We start from the raw sequence: 20,203 nt of genomic DNA on the forward strand, positions 1-20,203 counted from the left end.
GAAATGTTGCATCTCTGCACACATGCCGAGGACTGACACTAACATCTGCTCCATCTGCTGCCCCTGCCACAACAGCACAGACTCTACAGTAACGGATAGAGGGCCATGACACGACATGTGCCGGGTGAAATAGGTGAGGAGTCTGACTTACACTGACTGCCAGAAAAAGACATATACTGTACACTCAATAAATATGTGATCAGTCCAGCATGAAAAAAAAAGGCTGATTAACTCGTGACTCAATCATCTTTCACTACACTTGATGAATGTCTTAAAAACACCTTGTGTCAGCTTCTGGTGTTGTCTTCATTCACATCACTCTCCTTGAGTCAGAGGAGATACAAAGTCCCAGACTGAAACACACACGTCCTTGAAGAAAGAAATAAAGCTGTCTAGGACAATATAACACTTAGCTCCATGTGGCCTCCAGAGCTGAAGTAGCTGATATTTAAGCAAGAGATGGTACGAAAGAGCCAGAGTGTGCAGCATGCAATAATATATATTTAACCCGAGCTTTTCTCTGCACTATGATCGGTTAGAGCTAGGTATAAAGCGCATATCCACACACTTGATTATGCTCCCATAAATATTTAATATAATTACTACCAAGGTGGCGTGTCAAGCTACATGCTGCTCATCACACAAGTGAACAATGCACACACACCTTCAAAAACTACCACAACAGGTCATCTGACTGGTCACCAGACAGGTCACCTGGTACCCAGGTTCCCATTCATGAATACATTAACAGATAACATTTTACAAAATGTGGATAAGACATGTGATGACAAAAAAAAAGAGATGAAAATGCAAAAATGTGTATATGTACATGCAGATAAATATAAATATCTACATATATACACATAGGCCCAGTGTACAGTACTGGAAAATCCCTACAAAAATTACGTGAATAACACTGGTTTTAGATTTTAAAAAAACTCACTCGGTCACTCGGAAAAACCTGAATATTGTGTGAAAAAGATCTGTTTGTCAAATTAAATGACACTGAAGGTCAATCTAAACAACCTGAATATATTGTGGAAAAAAAAATTATAATAACTAACTATATATTAATAATTATTATCTCTTGTCCCACACCTAGCCTTTTTTGTCATCTAGATGTACATGCTTTTGTGAACTTTTTTAAAAACAAATATCAAAATCAATTTCGAATCCTACAATAAGGGGATTTACATCAAGTAGACAGATTTTGATGGTTTAATAAATTTGCTGCATGGGTTAAAACTCCACTAAACCTCATTAGGATTAACAGCAATTTCACTGTGGACCAACGCTGGGTTTAATTAGCTCTAATTAATCACCTCTAATTAATCCCCTGTGATTACATTAGGAATATGACTGGTCAAATGCAACATGACTGTACAACGGTCATTCAGCACACAGTGACATCACAGTTGGATGTGTTTAACACTGAATATGGGCAATATTGTCTCTTCCGCTGGCCCCGCCTGCAAGTTCCTGTTTGACACGCTCAAAAAATGTATCCACTGATTTAAAAACATCTTTTTCCAAGTCTATGGGAAAAAATCTTTTTTGGCCCCATGGCATCACGTGACAAACTCGGGGGCTGTAATTCCGCTGTTTGGCTCTATGAAAATTGACTTCAAAGCCCAGCACTCTTCCTGGGGGCCTGTGATGACTTGATGAAACCACAACCAGAAATGTGTTTGTCTCACTATAAAGTTGCTCTTAAAAGCAGAAGTGTTGCTACAGTTTCACCCTTTAAAAATGTTTTCTCTTTTCATACATTTTGCAAGCAAGTGATGTATTGTCAGAAACCTCCACTCTACTACAAGTAGGCTGCGGCTCATCAGGCAAACTGATTTTAGCTTTATATATTACTATATTGAAGTGTTTTAAATAAAATAAAAAGCTTAGTGGCTTCATCGTCAGTGATATAGACGACTTCTCAGTCAGTTTGCTCTGATTGTAGTGCCTCACATTTGAATCCAGAAAATTCAGGTCACATTTGTTCATCTGCTTTCACTGCAGACCGAACACCAACTGCCACTATTTGCAGTCGTAAGAGCTCAAGCTTTAAACAGGACGTAAAAAGGGAGAGAGGATAGATCAAAGCCTGGGCTGTTGAGGCTGGCTGGAGCTGATTTCTCGGGTAAAGACGTCAAGTGTGACACGAGGAAAACTGTATCCTGTGAAATGAGCAGAAGTGAAAGGAGAAATTTAACGATGCTGCTTCTCGTTCGTTGTGGAGTCTTGATTTGATAAGACACATGTGGGCGTTAGAAAAAAGAAAAAAAAATCTGAATTTCTTTTCTCTCGCATCCTCTTAAATCCAGATTCAGTCCCTGAGTTTTAGTAATTCAGCTCAGACGCTTCTCCGCGGTCGTCTCACCCTTATCATCAAAGGTTGAATCTGCCGTTATAATCAGGCCGTTAACTGAGGTTGATGCTGCAGCTGCTCTCTGCTCAGATAAGCCTGTCGGAGGCTGGTGGCCTCCTACCGGTGTTAGATTCATCACACTTCTCCCACGTCACACCAAGCGAACACATCCACAGATGGAGACAGAAAAGATCGAGTCACTGATGATTCTAACTGTCTGTGTCACTGTGTGTCAGCGTTCAAAAATGCTGACAAAACGGTCAGCTCAGCACTGATCACACTGAAATTTAGGATTTTGAATTCCAACTACATTTTCAGATATTTAAAGGTGTGATTGTAGACCTGAATCCACAAAACTGTATTTCATGCAACTTGTTATTGTATTGAAATTTAAACAGTTGTTAGAGATACAGATAATCAATATATTTTCAGTTCACTGATCCATATCCATTGACTCTCCTGCTTGATTGTATCAGCTACAATGAGATCATTTGGGCAGTTTACTAACCAAGTCTGACTTCAAAACAATTAATAGCACTTTATGTTACAGGGCTGTAACTTCTTAAATCATTTTAAAGAAAGTTTGTTAAGAACTTTTTGTTTTGGCACTAATGACAGAGAAAATACTAATTAGTTAAGTTTATGAACGCTTGATGATTCAAGTGAGAATTTCTTAAAATAAAAGCTCAATTTAAACTCCACTAAATATTAATTTATTATTTGAGACTTTATACTCCATATAAACTGAATCACATGTTTGCCTGTGGACAAATGTCAGTTTTGCTTGTTCAGTTAAGCACGGTAAAAGAGTCTGAGGTTAGACTTTAGATTAACTGGAAATAATTAATTACCCTAATAATTAGTGCAAAATTACAGTGGTGTTTTTTTTTTTTTACAAAATGTCCTATTAATTAACCACTGCACTTAAGTTCATTTAAATAAAAAAAAACTCCTGGGACCTGCAAAATTAAGTGTTCCATAACATTTTCGTCAAACAGGGCTGCTTTAGTGCAAATTAAAATGTCAACAAACACATCCGTTTTTTTCATAAACATTTTATGACAGGAGAAATAAATATATCTCCATATTAGTATGACTGTTCTTCTGACAGAATTATACAAACTATTTTAATACATATTAAACTTCACAACACAAACAGACCTCGCAAAAGTTACAAAATTTCAAATCAGCAGCTAAAATGTGAACCTCTTACAAAAACACACCATGTTACAAGATTAGAAAACAATGAACCACTAACCACAATCTCCTCCGTGGTCCAATCAAATGTTCCTAGGCCTTAGTTATGTATCCCTCCTTGATCAGGAAATCGTAGATTTTGCGTGTCTTGTTGACGTCGATCTTGATCAGCGCTCGGGCCTGTGCCAGACGCAGCCCGCCCTGCCGTCTGCACTCATTTAGCAAGGCCTGCTTGTATTCCAGGTAGGCCCCCGGCACCAGACGCACCACCTGGCATAACTACAAGCACAAAAAAAATACAAGGGTTTGTAAGAGACATTTAAAAAACATACACAATGTCTCATAAATGGCCTCAGCAGGCTTCAAACAAAGTGCTTGTGCTTTACAAACACTGGTAGAATACAGGGAGGTTAAGATCTGTATAACTGCCGTCACAGTACATTTATAGTTTACATACTAATCCTTATAAATCGCACCAACCACTGGTATAAGACAAACACCTGACTTCCACACAACACTGTAGTGAAAAAAACTGGCCAAACTGAGCAATTATCCATTAGAAATGAAAAAGTGATTCACCATATAAGTAACGAGATGTGACCCTTACCCCAATCTACCCTAGATCTTTTCATAAATAAAAGATTGATTTTCTTAAATTGTTATATTGTTGCTCGATTTCAATGAATGTACATAGCAAAGCCGTATGAGACTAAATCAAACCAATCCTTCCTTTGCCCCTCCTAAGCAAGTGGACTAAAGTCATTTTAATGGATCTCAGATAATGTTTATGGTTTTTATACAGAATATTTTAAGTAATTTTATTTGCCTGGTCCCTGTAGCACTCACTCAAGTGCTGCATTTTATCCCAAATCCGGCCTTAACTGCCTCCCTTGTGACCTAAAAACATTATAGCTAACTAAAAGCTAACTTAGCATTGTGTAGGTATTGTGGAAGAGTCATATAATGGGTGGGCGGGTCAGCTATACCTGCTCACCAAAATTTGGGAAATTCCATGAATCAGACAATCTGAACATCACGGCTACATGTCTGTCTGCTGGTTGCTCGGCCACTTTGGTCCAGACTAAAATATCTCGACAATTATTAAATGTGCTGCCATGAAATTTTGTACTGATATTCATAATCCCCGAAGAATGCTAATTTTGGTGATCCTCTGACTTTTATCTAGTGCCATTATCAGATCAAAATTTCAATATGTCCAATATTTTGGATTATGACCTAATACCTTCAAGTCTGTTTAGTGTTTATTATCAATGGTAATCATGCTAAACTCAGATGGTGAACATGGTAAACATAATACCTGCTCCTTATCAGAAAGTTAGCTTTGTCACTACACTCATGCTTAAATAGTGATGTTAGCATTTAGCCCCGCAGCAAGGCTGTAGACCCTTTTACCCCCTTTTCCATTGTCAGTAGACCAGAGTTGTGTACACAGCTCTGCAACAGACCAGTATGCCTTTTTGTGGTTTTTTTTTCTTTCATGTTGAGTTATGTTCGGCAGGTTATTGAACAGTATGAAGAAGCATGAAGGTCAGTGAAAATGTCACAGTGGTTTTTATATCTGTTACTTATTCTCTTTCAAACTCGGTGCAGAACTATTTGGAACAATGTTTATGCACTGTTTTGATTTGTGGCAGCCTGTCGTTGCATTGCACTGGCAAAGGAGCTAAACTTAGCATGTCCACTTAGGTGTTGTATTTCCATCACTGCCGATAGAAGCCGGAGCTGATAAATAGTAGAGTCATAATAGAGTCATTTAACCCGGGAGTGAATACTCAATTTAAAAAGTCAGATGTTAGTGGGTATTAAGTGGGTTTTTGGTGCAGTGGGAAAGGTGCTTTAGTTCTTGTTGGGTACCTGACATTATCACCTTGCCTATTTTTACAGCTGCTTTCAAGAGGCGGGAGTCTCTCATGCTTAACTGACTGTGACCTGTGCGAAACCTGCGCAATACATAATAAACTGTCAATATGTATGGACAAATACCTCCATCTATTACTGCATGATCCTCCCTTAAAGGCATATGGGATAGATTTTTAGCCTCGTGTTATAGAACTGTATAAACTGTTTTGTTTTTAGACGTAGTCAGTCAAAACATCAAGCAAAGTATTTCAGTTGAAGCCAACTGGGAATTTTCTGTATGACCCTTTAGGCACGGATAAGAGAGAGCTCACCTCTTTCTCCCGCTCGTTGAGTTTCTCTGTTCCTGGCAGCCCAGTCAGGTTGAGAGGAGGGGCACTCCGCCTACCTGTTGCTGTGGAGCAGAAATTAAACAGTCAAACATGCAGCACCCCAGTGTTGGTCTGAGCTGTAATCAACATAATCACAGGGTGGGGAGGACTGACCAGAGAAGCTAGGGAAGGTGGTGGGAGGCAGATGCCAGAAAAAATGTTTCAGAGTATAATAAAAGGTGTATTATTTCCAAACTACACTTAACGCCACACAGTCGTATCTCTCCACGTACTTGCAGTTACATCCACATCTGTGAAAACATAAATGCTTCACACACATTTTCAACCTGGCAGCACAGAAGGTCAATACAATCATCACAGTTTCAAGGTGGACTTCCAAGATTAGTGTCACCAAGTCCGAATCTAACCAAATCTCTCCTCTTCTGTTCCTGAGAAAGGATGTTAAATCTTTGGCCAGAAAAGTGTTTTTGTGTTCCATTATGATGTCAGAGTGAAGTTGACTTTTTTCATTTTAGATATAAAATGTCACCACCTTATCCTATTAGCCATTTGTGTGAATTTGTATCATAATTAGTGAATGAACTTGAGTTATGGCCCAAACACATGTTTTGTAAGGTCACAGTGTCCTTTGACTACTAAATTCTTATCAGTTCATGCTTGACTCAAAGTGGGCATTTGTGCCAAATTTAAGGAAACTTTCTTAAGATGCTCTTGAGATATCCTGTTAAGGAGAAGGAGATAAATGCAAGGCCTAAGCCATCAAAATTAATCTTATCAATGCTGTCCAAGTAATCATTTGTGCTAAATTTCAAGAAATTCCTACAACGTTCTCACATTTACAAGAATGGGATGGACAAACAACCCAAAAACATGCCTCCAACAAAAACAACCCAATAACGTTAACTTGGCATAACCGGACTAAATTTAACTTATAGATACTCAACTGATTAAACAATAATATTAACAAATAAATAGTAATAATATATTTAGTTAATGTGTACGTAGTACACACAAACGTCAAACTAGACAAAACCAAAAAATTACTGACCACATGCAGCTAACTTATTTGCTTGGAGGAGACAGGGGAACAAATATTTACGGTGTGCAAATTGTGTAAATATAGCCGTGTGGGAGTGTGTGTCCCATTTTTGCTCTGGAGGTTAAGGAGAGGCAGCTAATTTGAAAGGGAAAAACTGGAAGATAAATATGCATGTAGGGCCTATTTTTCGAGTGTATTTATGGAGGAGCGTCTGCATTAATGTGACTGTGCCTGGGGCCATGCCAAAACTGCAGAGAGGAGGGAGTACAGAGGGAAAGGTGGAGAGGAGCTTCGTACCTGACACCGTGATTGTTGTGACAGCTGGAGTGATGCCAGCATCTCTGTAATCAGAAAGAAAAGTGTTAGCAACTCTACAAGCTTATTTATATACACACACACACACACATACACACACACACATGTCCCACTTACACACAGCATTTCTGGGCTTTGTTCACTATTCTCACTCCAGGATCATCATCCAAAAAAGATGAATCACTGCATTCAAGATTTTTTAAAGGGTGGAATAATTAGAAGAGCTTGGATACCACCCAGAGAAATTGCCTTGGATGAAAAAAACAAGAGCAGCGGCACATTAAAAAGACTAAAAATACCGAAGAGACTGAAGTTGAAGTGGGATGCTCAGTAACATAAACGTCTGCCCTGCTCGTCTCAGCACGGCTGGTGCTCAGTGTGATGACGGAGGTCAGCATCTCCAGGGAGCGCGACTTCACCATCCCTTTCTATTACACCCTGGATAACAAGCAGGAAGTCTCACATTGCAGCCTGTTTGCTGAGCCACTGCTGGCAGGCTCTGCCATCCTGGATGTACTGCAGCACATCACACAACATGGTCCTCTTCCTCCGCTCCTCCTCCCGCATCCGCTTCACCCGCTCGTACACCTTGGCACCTGAAAGTTGGGTGCACAGAAAGGTCAGCAGAGATATCATGAGGGGGGTGTGGCTAGGATAGTGACTGAGGTCCAATCCCAATACACCCCTTGTCCTGAACACTTAGCCCTTACACCTCCATTCTGAACATTCACATAAAGCAGTTTTCTGACACACTTCAAAACAAGTGTTATAAGAAATCATTGGCAAACTGGCTATATGGACAAACAAAAAAAAAAAAAAAAAACACTTAAATGTATGTTTTCATAGTTAACCCTTCGAAATCAACATAAGTCTTCTTGTACTGCCTTTTTAACGTTTTAAAACTGAACAAACTGGTTTGATTTCTTTCAAATACTTGGGAAAAGGACAATCAGCAAATTGGCAAGAGATAGCTCGCATATTGCAAGAAATTAGGAAAAGTTGTCAAGAAAATTACCCTAAAATTAGTCACAAATTATTTTGAAAGAATAGAGAATTTTTTAAGGCCTAATGCTTTAAAAGTGATAATGGGCAGTTTCCAGGTAAGAAAACGTTGCTTCGAATGAATTACTGAGGATCCATTTACTGAAATAATTAATTATGTAAAAGGACATATTCAAGCCTTTTAATTATTTGGCCAGCGGTTCTCTATCAGTCCAAGAGTAGCTGATATAGCAACTCAATAAAATATTCAGTACCTCTGTGTGCCATGCATCAACAAACTAGCCAAACATTATGGTACCCAAAAATGATCCAAAGACCTGATACACTGTGCTGCGGCAAATAATAATTGAAACTCAAAATAGGGACTTCAGCTCAAATCTGAATAGAAATACATTTTCCTTGCTTAAGCGTGCAACTTTTCAGATGAAGTTTTGTTGAACACAAGAGTGAAAAGGTCAAAGCAGACTTACTGCAGAAAGACTTGATCCCTGCTTTTCTGTACTCCTGCAGCCTGCGGATCTCTCTCCTCAGCTCAAACTCCACTGCAAAGAGAAGGAGATGAAGGCAAATTTGAACATACTGGTACAAAGACAGCTACCTGAACTCTGTCTCTCACAGCCGCAGCTCAAGTCTCACCAGTCTCAATGAACAAGCATTTTGAACCAAAAGTTCATACAAATTTCAAGCCATAGATATCTACTCATGCACGTACAGTCTGCATGTAGCTGACCAGTGTTGACACTTTTGAGGGAAAAAGTTTGACATAACAAAAACAAAACAACAAAAACACACATATAGAGTTATTTACAGAGAGTTTGATAGTATTCTCAAGGTATAATGCTACCTACAAATGGAGCTCAGGAGCTCATGGTTATGGCATGGGAAATCATGTACACCACTGCTAGGCAACATGGCAACATGGATGCTGCTGTGGGCATCTAGAAGCCATCCAGGCTAACAATTTAGCAAGATAACTTTATACAGAACATGCAAAAGCATAATGACAGTAGAAAAAGATGAGTCTGGAATATCAACATTTTCTAAGACAACATATGATTAGGCAGGGCAGGTGTGTTTAAGTTTGTCTATGGCTAATTATATATCTGAATGGACAAAAATGACAAACGGAGTTCCCCATGGGTCCATAATGGGACCTCTTCTGTTTAACATCTACATGTTTCCATTGGCTCTAAATTATGAAAAACAACAAAATATGTTACCATAATTATGTAGATGACACATATAGCTGGGAGGAAAAACTCTTAGACTGAAATAAGGAAATGTCAGTGCACCATCAATCCAAATATACATTTCCAAAGCCTCTGCCATTTTTGAAAACATTAGCAAAACATTTAAAGGCAGCATAACGGTGGTATCTATCTTCTAATCTAACTCTCCACCACAAATGAGCCTTTTTGCCCCAAAATGGCAAACCTTTACTTTCAGGAAAAACACTAAATAAGTGAGCAAAAGAAACAACAGGGCAGCATTCTTCACCGTCAGCAAAACTCCAAGTGAAATTATGTTACTTATAAATGAAATTTGGAAACTGGGAGAATGTATAACAAGCAGCATTCAAGCAGTTTTGGAGGGTCACAGTGTTGGTTCTTTCTTTAATTTGTTGCCCTTTTGTGCAAACAAATGTATCCCCTAAAAGAATACATAAAAAACATCTAATTTGAAGCAACAATCATTCAGTTATGTCAAGGCAAGAACTGGTAAAATGAATTCTCTATATTTGTGATTGACTCTCAGAGCTTATCCATGTGTACTCAGCCAGATACTAACGTGCATGACTTTCGATGAATTTGTCATGTTCAATCGGTCCAACCACTCTGGCAAATCGTCTCATGACGTCATTCAGCTCCTGCACCTCCTTTGGGTAGCATCGCTCCAGCACTGAGAAAGCGAAAGAGAGAGAAGTGAGTGGGCAGAGGATACAAACAAATATAACACAGATGTATGAAAGAAAAATCCACCCCCTTAGATACTTTTACGCATCAATAGTTCATGTGATTTTTATTGCATTTGAGGAAGAGGTGCCGTTATTTAGTTTCTTTCTGTTTACCTGATTTCCCACAAAGTGCACTGTCCACTTCATCACTAGCTCTGAATCAACAATGAAATCATATGTATGTAAATAGTACTTGCATCTGTTATCTCAGTCATTCTGAGCACTAAATTATGATCTCCTGAGGCTGCCATCTGTGGAGTTATAGACAAATTATATGGATCTAGACATGTTAATTTATTTCTGGTATCGTTGCACACTGTACATTTAACATTTAAAACAGAACCACATTCCCTTTACAAACTCATAGCTAGATTATGATGCAACAGTCAGCAAACTAAATATTTTTTGTTGAGCAATAGATTCATCACCGCGGGTCTTTTTAAACAGCGAAAACATACAATCCAAACTAACTTTTTACAAGCCTAAAGAGTTTTCAGCCATGCTAGCGGCTCTGGGAGGCTGAACTTAGGCCCATTGGAGCTTTGAGCTAAAGGTCAGCATGCCAAAATGCCAATGTTAACCAGCCAACCAGGCTCAAACCCTGTTTGTTTGTATTTAAACCAGGGCTGCAGTAAAGATTATATTTCATCATCATTGCAATGTCAACTTGTGTGATAAACACATTGTGAAAGACTGCGACATCAGGGATTTTTTGAGTTGGTTAAAAGAGAGTGTCAGTAGAGAGCAGCACTTTAAATGTAACTATCACTACTATCTAGTAATATCTACTGAGTAATATCGTATTCATGATTTCGAGCCGGATTGAAGAGTACAAGAAAAATGTGCTAAAATATCAGATCCCACAACCTTTCTGCATCAAAGAGACACCCACCCCTCCCGCAATTTGCTTCAAAGACTTTTAGCTACTGCCACTTAACTCACTCCACAAGCATGCAAACTCTGAAGAGCTTGTTGTATTCATCTCAAAGCAGCACCCGTGTTGCTGAGTAACAGACAAGTGTCACAGCCAGAGAGGAAAGCTGTTGCGTGGGTGTGAGAGGAGTGGCTGTGCGTCGGTCAACTTGCTTCATCAGACTCCTGCATGCGAGCGCTAATGAGCAGCTGCCATGTCAGGCCAAACACATGAAATCATGCTCTTAAACCGCTGCGAACGTGCAGGACAATGTCATCTCTAAGGAGACATCAACACTGGACTTCTGGGTGGTTGCAAACAAACACTGACTGCAAACAAAGCAACACAGGCCTGAATCATTTAAAGGGATAGTTAAGGTTTTTTTGAAGCGGTGTTATATTAAATACTTATCCGTAGACAGTATGTCACAAAGAGTAGATGTCAGTCGGCACGCTCCAGTTTAGAGAAGCTTAAAGTAGTCAAACATGGAAGCTAAGCAATGTACTGCTTTAAGCCACCTTAAAAATGTTCCACCTAAATAGATCATTATCAGTTTAAGTGATGAAAGTATGTTGAAAGTATTTTTACTGATTTACCTTAATGTCAGACGGGGATTTTGAACAGGAAAATTAAGCCTTATGTTGCTCTCTTTGAAGCCAGATTTCATTGAAAAAAAAAAAAAAAAACCCAGTGTAATAGTCTGAAACACCTTTCTAGTCTGTCGATTAGAAAATCATTAATAATGAAAAAAAACAGTGATTTAACATCGCTGAACACGAGCTGCTGGTCTACCGCTGCTTCAATCGGTTTGTTTGTTTGTTTTAATAAATAACTTTTTGTTTAAAAGGTTTGGTTCAGATTCACCAAAGTCATACAATGACACAAACTAACTGCCTGAAGCAGCAGTAGACCAGCAGCTCCAGTATTCAGCGAGCTAAAATTACTGTTTTTCTTAATGGATTCTGGTGGCCTAGATGAAAGCATAGGTGAGGAGCTGATGTGATTAATGGCTTTTTCCCCCCCAAAAAAGGCTGTCAAACAGAAAGGTAAAGAAGATGAAAATACACTCAATATAGCATACATTTAAAATATTTTTTTTTTGGGGGGGGGGGGGGGGCTTTTTTAGGTTTTTGTTGCTGACCCTTGTCCATAGCAGGACATTGCTTAGCTTCTGTGTCAGACAGCAGCCTGCTTTTCCTAACTGAGGGCGTGCTGACAGATATCTATTATACGTAATAATCTGACTTTGGAAAAGTACCTCAGACAACCCTACTTTAAAAAATCTGAGCTATCCCTTTAATGCAACAAGCTTTTACAAGACGTCAGACACACTGCTGTCCTAAAACAACAACGCTGGTCAATCTGCCTCCAGCACTCACTGAGACATGATACTGTGAGCCTCCCGGGCTCAGATACTGCCTCTATTATTGCATGTGACACACACATGAACACTCACACACTCACACACTGCAGAAACACACAGTCTTTGACAGTCTCCATGACAACCAGTCTGCAGCTCTACAGCTACTGAGTTCCCTTTTGTCTTGAAAGACTGGGGAGATAAGAGAATGGAGGGAAAAAAGGTAGGAGGGCTAACTGGAGGCTGGAGGATACATAAATAAAACATAAGGGGAGAACTCTTCAACTCCCAAACCACAGCCAATTTCACAGTGCAACACGTGGAGATATAACAATGGGCTGGGTGGGCGGGCGGAGTGTTTTTAAAAAAAAGACAGCCCCTCGCCGTCTGTCTGACCTCTAATGCAAACACCCAAGAGATGCAAAGAATTACGTTACTGAGCTCGCTGAAATCCAACCTGTGACAGGTGGATCAATAAAATGAAGCCCCCCCACCTGCATTTCAGTCATTATGGCAGCAGCGCTCATCGCATGGGGATCTATTCACGTTGAAGCAATTATGCCGTGGCACACTCTGGCACACAGACTATTCCCAGCCTTGATCGTAAATACAAGCTCCGTCAGTTGCCACACTTCAGCTACCCGAGGGGCCACGGAGGTTAACGGTGGTTATTACACCGGGGTTGTTTGCATGCATCCATAGAAACGCTCAGCAGCGATTTGGCTGCTAGATATCAGATGCCTCCCTGAGTTGCTATGAATACTGCCACAGCAGAGGCCGGCTGAGTTTCACAAGAGGACTCACTCTGGAATTTGCGCAGGTTGATCAGTCCGTGGTCTCGGATTACCCTGAAAGAGATTAAAATGTAGATTTAATAATATGCAAATCAACATTACTATTGCAATTTCTCTTCTAAATGAAACCTGGCATTTATCTATATGCAATTATATTAGCTGTTGCAGTCTAAAGTCATCATGGCACTGAAAAACCCATATACACATCTGTCTTGTACACACAGCAGCTACAGGAATTTTGTTCAATAATTACGTTTGAGACTTAAGTGACATCGCTTAAAAGGTGTGTAGCAGGCTCCCTTTCAAAGCGCACTCTAAGTTCAGGCATCACAGCAAAAGGCCTTAGCCTGTGTCAATGGCTCAGAAGACCCTCAAGCTACAAGCTAACAGAGATCAAATAAGGTTCTTGGAAAGAGGAGGGGACAAGATAACACGCATGCCTCCCCAGCCAGACGTGCCATTCCAGCATGCTCGGGGAGCACAAACTCATTTAAGCTGATTTAGTAGTGGATGCATTACAGGAGTGACAGCTAACAGGCTGACGGTGGAGAGGAGATTCTCTAGAAAGTGTACTGACTGATGACCTTGAATGTACATCTCTTTTTTTTATAGAAAATTAGCCAGGCAAACATTATTTTCATCTCTCCTCTTCAAACTACTTATTTTGTTTTTGACCAACTGCCAAAAACCTATGCTAGTTTAGTGCACTTAATCAGGGAAACTTCCCTCAACATATTTCAACAGTCCTTCAATTACAGCCTACCTTCATTATACTCTTCAGTTTTTATAGGCTGTTGGGTTAATTGTTGGATCACTTTGGGGGATGTAGTGTATGAGTGCAGTTGAACTGTAATGCATTTTACTCACTGATGCTTCTATTATTTAGTCTTCCCACACAGATACTAACGGGATGGACACTAAGTTCATAACCAAAAATGTGGCAGACTATTTGTCTTCTGATCAAATTACTGTTTTATGTACTTGTTGTTTTTGCTCTAAAATTAAACATACATTAGAGCACAAAAGATGTCCCGAAACTGAATATTCGAACTTAAAACTACACTCAGCAGAAATTGTCAGTTGCTGTTTGGAAACAGTATTGGCATTAAAAGTGAAAGCCAGCCCAAGACTCTGTTACCCTCATTTTGGAACAAGCTTTGTCCACTTGGTGTTTCACCTTAATTTTTTTGTTATTTTATTTTTATGTCAGCACTGTATCTGCAATTTCCGTAGCTTGCTCTTGGATGCGTGCTGCTCGCCTGTGCTCTGGGCACAAGAACATCCCTAAAGTAGAAAACTAAAAACAAAATACAGGCAGAAGGCAGTCTCTGCAGATAATCAGACCGCCACACACTTCTAGTGGGCCACAAGTGATGATGGAGTGGTATTACTTTTGCATGGGTCTACAGATTGCTTTTGTAGGAAAAGCTTGCATTGTATACATTTAAACTTGTAGTTTAAAGTGTTAAAATCATACATTACTTTTTTGTGAAATCAAAATGCAGAGAATGTGCAGCAAACATATTCTAAGGATGGGAATTACCTGGGGACCCACAATACGATATTATCTTGATGCTAAGGTGATGTGATCTTAAATATTTATATTATTTATATTTATATTACATATATATTATGATATGTTGCAATTTTTTACATTTTTTTCAACTTAAAACTATGTCAGATCATATGTCTCAAAAGGAAAACTTTGTCAACATCTGTTTTTATCAAGCAAGATAAATTTTCCGGACTGCTCATCTCACTTCAATCATTTTCATCGCTATTTAGTGGACTGAAATAGCAACTGATTAAACGTAGGTTAACATTATTTTATAGTGTTAATAACTCATATAATTATTAATTCAAAATCAGTTCTTGGCATCTATATGTAGATTCAATATTGCCACGCAAAATATCTCATTACTATGCTATACTGATTTTTCCCCACAACTAACATATTCTATGGGCTTTAATACATTCTCTAAACTCTCCTGTAGGGAGGACGCGGACCTGAAACTGGGTCAAAACGTCACAGTTTGGCATGCTAAGCGTTCACCAGGAGACAAGCACATTTTCTCTCCATTTCCAAGAAACAGTAAAGTTCCCGCAGCTTGTAAGTGGCACCTAAATGACTCCCTGTGGCTGTTAATGAGAGCCTGAAAAAAGGCTTAACTATGACAATTATAATCACTCTGCTGACTCTGTAACAATCCCAGTCTCCCAGGACTTGTGTCTTCAAAGTGCTCAAGATAAAAATTATACAGTTTAGATTAGAACTTATAAATATATTACAATTGGAATTCATTATTAAGAAGATACAAATCGAGGGTTTAAAGTTGTTTACCTTGCAAATCTTAATTTCATATGACATGCATTTATTCAGCCTGAAAGCATAAAGAATCTGTGGGAAATCAGACTCCAAGAGGCAATATATAGTGCCATCTACTGACACAAAGGGGTCATTACATGGCGCCAAATACATCAATACTTTTTATTTATAATTTAATGGGTTAAAAAAAGGACCTACTTTTTCCTACGTTGTCTCTCCTTCAATCTTGAATGATATATATCAACAACTGAGAGCTTGAGTGCTGAAACAGAATAATACATGAGTAAATGCTTTTGTTGACACAATTTTCTTCAGTTTTGTCAATGAAAAACAATTTTTAAAATTTCTATTTCGATTCTACTCACCACGTAGGATGTCTGAATCATCATCCACAAAGTCAATGTCTTTCAAATCCCATTCTGCATAGTTGTCAAACTCCTACCAGGACAGTAAAAATGATTTTCATCATCTACTGGTTTTATTTATATATTCCCAAGCTCTCATGTAGCTATTCAATAATCACAAATAAGATCACTCTGTCAAGAAAACAATGCATGAGTGAGTAAAAGCAAAAAATAAGAAGCAACAGTAAGAGCATGACTTTCAATAATATTCTACAATAGACCATCTAATGTCCATTTCACCTGTTTGAAATGTTGACAGTATATGTTAGCATGCAGATTATTAAGCAGAAGACACATGTATCCCCTCACCTCCATGAAGTCTGCTCTGGCAGGCATGTATCCAGCCATGTCCCGAGACAGCACAGAGTCAAATGTGGGCCGAGGGGGATCATCAGTGGCTGTAATATTAGAGAAACACATTATATGCACACTGAAATTTAAGCATCTGTTTGTGTTGTGCGTAAAAACAAGAAATGAGTTCCCTGCAAACCTCTTAGAGCAGTCATGTAAAGAGTTTGTTTGCGCTGCCTCAAGTTTAAGTGTGCTGCGTGAACGTGACAGTGAACGTTTGGCAAGCTTTCAAACACTGTGACAGATGGAATCGCGAAGCCCTCCAGAAACTGAGACAAGATCCTGACTCACCAACTGCTTCTGCTCAACTTGTCACTGGCTTTCAGGCTTCAAGTTTCATTTCACCTTGTGTTCTTTTATTTTGTTGTTGTTTTTTTGAGTAATTCTTTCTTCTAGCTGCTCTGGAGGCCCATAAACCAACACTACTATCATTTTCAAAACTTAATGTTAATACTGTTAAACAGTAAAGCACACTGGGCTACTGGCTGGGGCGTGGCAACACAGAACTAAATTAAAATTAAATGAGTTGCTTATCTTGTGTGGAAATGTAAGAACAGAATAACTTTACTGACTTTGCTGGTTCTTTTTTCTCCTGTAACATTAGTGAAAACATGAGGAGGCTGAATGAAGTAGATACTGACGTTTGAAAGGAATAGCGCCCTCTGCAAAGCGAGAGTCTTTTGTTTTCCGGAGGCTGAGCAAGGTGGAGGAGAAGAGCGGATTGTTGATGAAATTCTTCATATAGTGGCTCTCGCATTCCTCTTTGGTCTTAGTGCGCATTTGATAAGCCACATCTTGCCTGCAGAAGAAATTTACCACAAACAAAAATCGTAAGTGAGCAACAATATCTCAAAGAGTTTTTTTTAAAGATTACTTTTTTTAGGCTTTTATGCCTTTATTGTATAGAACAGCTTTTAGAGTGAAAGGGGAGGAGAGAGATGATGATATAAAGCAGCGGCTGCAGGTTGGAATCAAACCTGCGGCTGCTGCTGCAAGGATTTAGCCTTTGTATATGGAGTGCCTGCTCTACCAGGTGAGTTAGTGGGTGCCCCATCTCAAAGAAAATTTGCCAAGGTATATGACTAAAATCCACGAGGTTTTCAGGATTTTTAAAAAATAAAGCAGTACAGTGGACTATGACTGTAACATATTTTTTTCATCATAACACTAACTGTAAGGGCCTTTCAGTCAAGGTTTCCATGAAAGGAATAAACCCCTCTAAATCCTTGTTTGTAATAAAAAGGATATTACGCTTTGCTGACTTACACCTTATGTTCAAAGACCATTTTATGATTTAAAAATAGTACAGAATTAATCATAAATCATGTTAAACTGCAACAAGTTAGGTCAATTTTAACCCTTTCATTAGGCCCCCAAATTCTCATGTCCAAAGACATTTTCATTAAGTCATTTTTACCAAAGAACAGCACATTAACTAGATTAAGAAAATTCATCGAGTGAGTGATGTCATGGAAGTAGTTGTCCTCTTGTGATGAACATTTCGATTGTATTTAGTTTTCTTTAACATTACATCAAACAAATAATTACATACAGCATCAGTCTTAGAATATTCTGTCTAAATAATCAAAATGTGCAAAAAGTGAACACCGTTGCTCTGCAGATTGGAGTCTAGTCACATGAATAATGGGGTAGAAAGGTCAAGGAGAAACATGAATTCCAGGCAAATTTGTGGATTGTTTAGTAAAGATATATTTTAGCCTCAACAAGCCATTAGTGGGGCATCAACATTTTGGTGGAAATTAGATTTACTCTGACCAAGACTGTATTACAGGCTCCCACTCACCAGTTTCCAAAGCCACAGTCCATGACTGCCTCCAACAGGGCCATCTCCTCCTGTGCTGTCCACCCAGGCTCCAGCACGGGGAAGTCTGACGTCTGCATTAAGAGGTAAGAGTGGGGATTTAAAGTGTGATTGTGTTGCTGTTGTCTCTGTGTGTGTGTGTGTGTGTGTGTGTGTGTGTGTCTGTGTGTGCGTGTGTGTGTGTCTCTCACATTTATCATTTTACTTACCATGATTTCATATTTATGATCACTTTCATGCTTCTTATATTCAAATCCTCTGGTGAAACACTGGAAGAAACATTTAATTTCAGTCTAATAATAACAAAAAAAAACAGCTGTAATAAGAAAATTGTGTGTATATGTTGGTCAGGCGCTCACCTGGAGGCAGAGCAAAAAAGGTGATGGTCCACATTCTGCACACTTGATGTAAGGCTCAGTTAGATAAGATGAGCAACCTCTGCATGGTGGTTTATCAAAGGGATCATCTAAAATGGACATGATGGTTAATGCAGGGTTAGGGGTTATATCTATATATTTTCTTGATTACAAGACTTTTGTATTTGATTATTGTGTCTTTTGGAGCACAACTCTTTCTTCTTTTGATGTTGTTTTTCTACTGTTTTTCTTCGTGCAAATAAACCTAAACCTAATCACTACAAACTAATATGGCACACTATGATATAAACATTAGTTGTCATTTACACACAAGAAAAGGATATCGGCACAGTGATCTCTCAAAGCGGCCTAAAGCCTGAATGTTCGGCTGTAAACAAACCGCCGCATATATGTTAGCCCCAGTGCTAGCTATGCTATGACTCTTTATGAAAGCTGAACTAATATTAAACTATTTCACTGTTATAGTGTAATGCGCCTGAAAGTTATACATCAAGAAACCACGAGATTTTAAGCTACAACATATAACGCCATTCAAATGCGAAATGTAAATAGTGCTACATGCTAGCGCTGGCAAAGCAATGCTAGCTGCAGTGGAGTTTAAGCAGCTAACAACAGATAACGAGAATGGAGCCAGATGTTTTGTGTGAAGCTGCGGTGGTTACAGTTTACTATGATAATATTATTGATACTTACTTCCAAAAGATGCCAGGCGATCCATAAGTTTAATATTTTGACAAAACAATATCCAGAATGAATGTCTTCGTCCTCTTCTTCTGCTGTGAGGTTTAAAGACAGCTCGCATCAGTTAGTGTTGCATTACTGCCACCTGCTGTAAGATGCGAGGAGTGCCACTCAGACTACTATAGGAACTTGTTGGCGCATTTGTGCTTTTAATTTGTTTTTGTTTTTTTTGTTGTTGATAATGTTGGCTATGTTCACGAATATGCCTTAATTTTTTTCTTATTTTTGTTTGATCTTGGAATTTCCAGCTCAGCTCCTACAATCACACTAAAATACACCGTGTAAACAAAATTGTCACATTCATAATGTTAAGTGCAAAAAACAAACCAAAAAAACAAACATTCAAACTGCAATTTTTGATCCCACAGCCATCAAAGCATAAAACGTGCTGTGGTAATCAAATAAATAAAAAACATCTCCTTTGCATGTAGTATATTGAAAATATTTGTTTTTCTTTGTTTTTCATCTAAAAACACAGTGGCATCATGACAAAAAAATGACATTTAAAGGGTTAAAATTCTGTTGTTTTTTTTAAACCAACATCAGTCCTAATCTTAAATATCAATAAAAGTAGAAAATCATATTAATGTATAATATTTTTCAAAGCTTGATTTTGAAAAGACCATTTTGTATGGAGCCGTATGTGTGTTGAGTATTTGACACTACAAAAAAAGTTTTAAAAAAATAATTATCTACTTGCCTGTAGAGCGATGCAAGTGTGTGTAATATTAAAGCAGGCCCCACGGGTTAAGCTAGTCCTTCTAGAGTGATATGCAACACTGGCTGCAGTCCTTGGAAATTCAGTCATCACACTGGACAATGAAGACTGTCAAATTTGGTGTTTGTGTAGAAAACAAGGAGTTTGTTCTTAATATTGTCTTGTTACTGGGGAACATTTTCATACATAAATGCAGATAATTTCAGACTAAACTCAGTTTAAACCCTTGAAAGAATGAGATCAAATTAAATCACTGAGGCTTGTTAAAGTCAAGAAAGCTCTTAACTGTTTTCATTACTAGATTTGTTTCAGCTAATT

The 20,203-nt window shown here is 38.6% G+C and overlaps 1 protein-coding gene across 2 annotated transcripts; it reads right to left on the minus strand.

Moving 5' to 3' along the window:
* Positions 1-2,065: 2,065 nt before the first annotated feature.
* On the minus strand, positions 2,066-19,232 carry tada2a (transcriptional adaptor 2A). Of its 2 annotated transcripts, XM_042486793.1 has the most exons (16): positions 19,120-19,232; positions 18,409-18,515; positions 18,259-18,318; positions 18,032-18,123; positions 16,869-17,026; positions 16,186-16,274; positions 15,838-15,910; positions 15,671-15,734; positions 13,157-13,200; positions 9,914-10,024; positions 8,596-8,667; positions 7,587-7,719; positions 7,106-7,149; positions 5,752-5,831; positions 3,621-3,838; positions 2,066-2,171 (listed from the first exon to the last, which is right to left on the minus strand). In XM_042486793.1, exons 1-15 carry the CDS (start codon positions 19,226-19,228, stop codon positions 3,653-3,655), a joined length of 1,422 nt encoding a protein of 473 aa, XP_042342727.1. In that variant the 5' UTR covers positions 19,229-19,232; the 3' UTR covers positions 2,066-2,171; positions 3,621-3,652. The 2 variants fall into 2 exon arrangements, with proteins under 2 accessions (XP_042342727.1, XP_042342726.1); XM_042486792.1 differs by lacking the exon at positions 2,066-2,171 and having other exon boundaries at positions 3,417-3,838.
* Between the last annotated feature and the right edge of the window lie 971 nt (positions 19,233-20,203).

The sequence above is a fragment of the Plectropomus leopardus genome, chromosome 5, assembly GCF_008729295.1.
Source record: "Plectropomus leopardus isolate mb chromosome 5, YSFRI_Pleo_2.0, whole genome shotgun sequence".
In the NCBI taxonomy this organism is placed as follows: domain Eukaryota; kingdom Metazoa; phylum Chordata; class Actinopteri; order Perciformes; family Serranidae; genus Plectropomus; species Plectropomus leopardus.

Excerpts from the sequence above, each read along its gene's own strand:
- tada2a (XM_042486793.1), bottom strand. The coding sequence starts at position 19,228 with ATGCGAGCTGTCTTTAAACCTCACAGCAGAAGAAGAGGACGAAGACAT. Across the intron at positions 17,027-18,031 it reads GACTGTGGCTTTGGAAACTG|GCAAGATGTGGCTTATCAAA; the intron begins GTGAGTGGGAGC and ends TTTCTTCTGCAG. Across the intron at positions 13,201-15,670 it reads GAGAGACAACGTAGGAAAAA|GGTAATCCGAGACCACGGAC; the intron begins GTAGGTCCTTTT and ends AATCTCTTTCAG.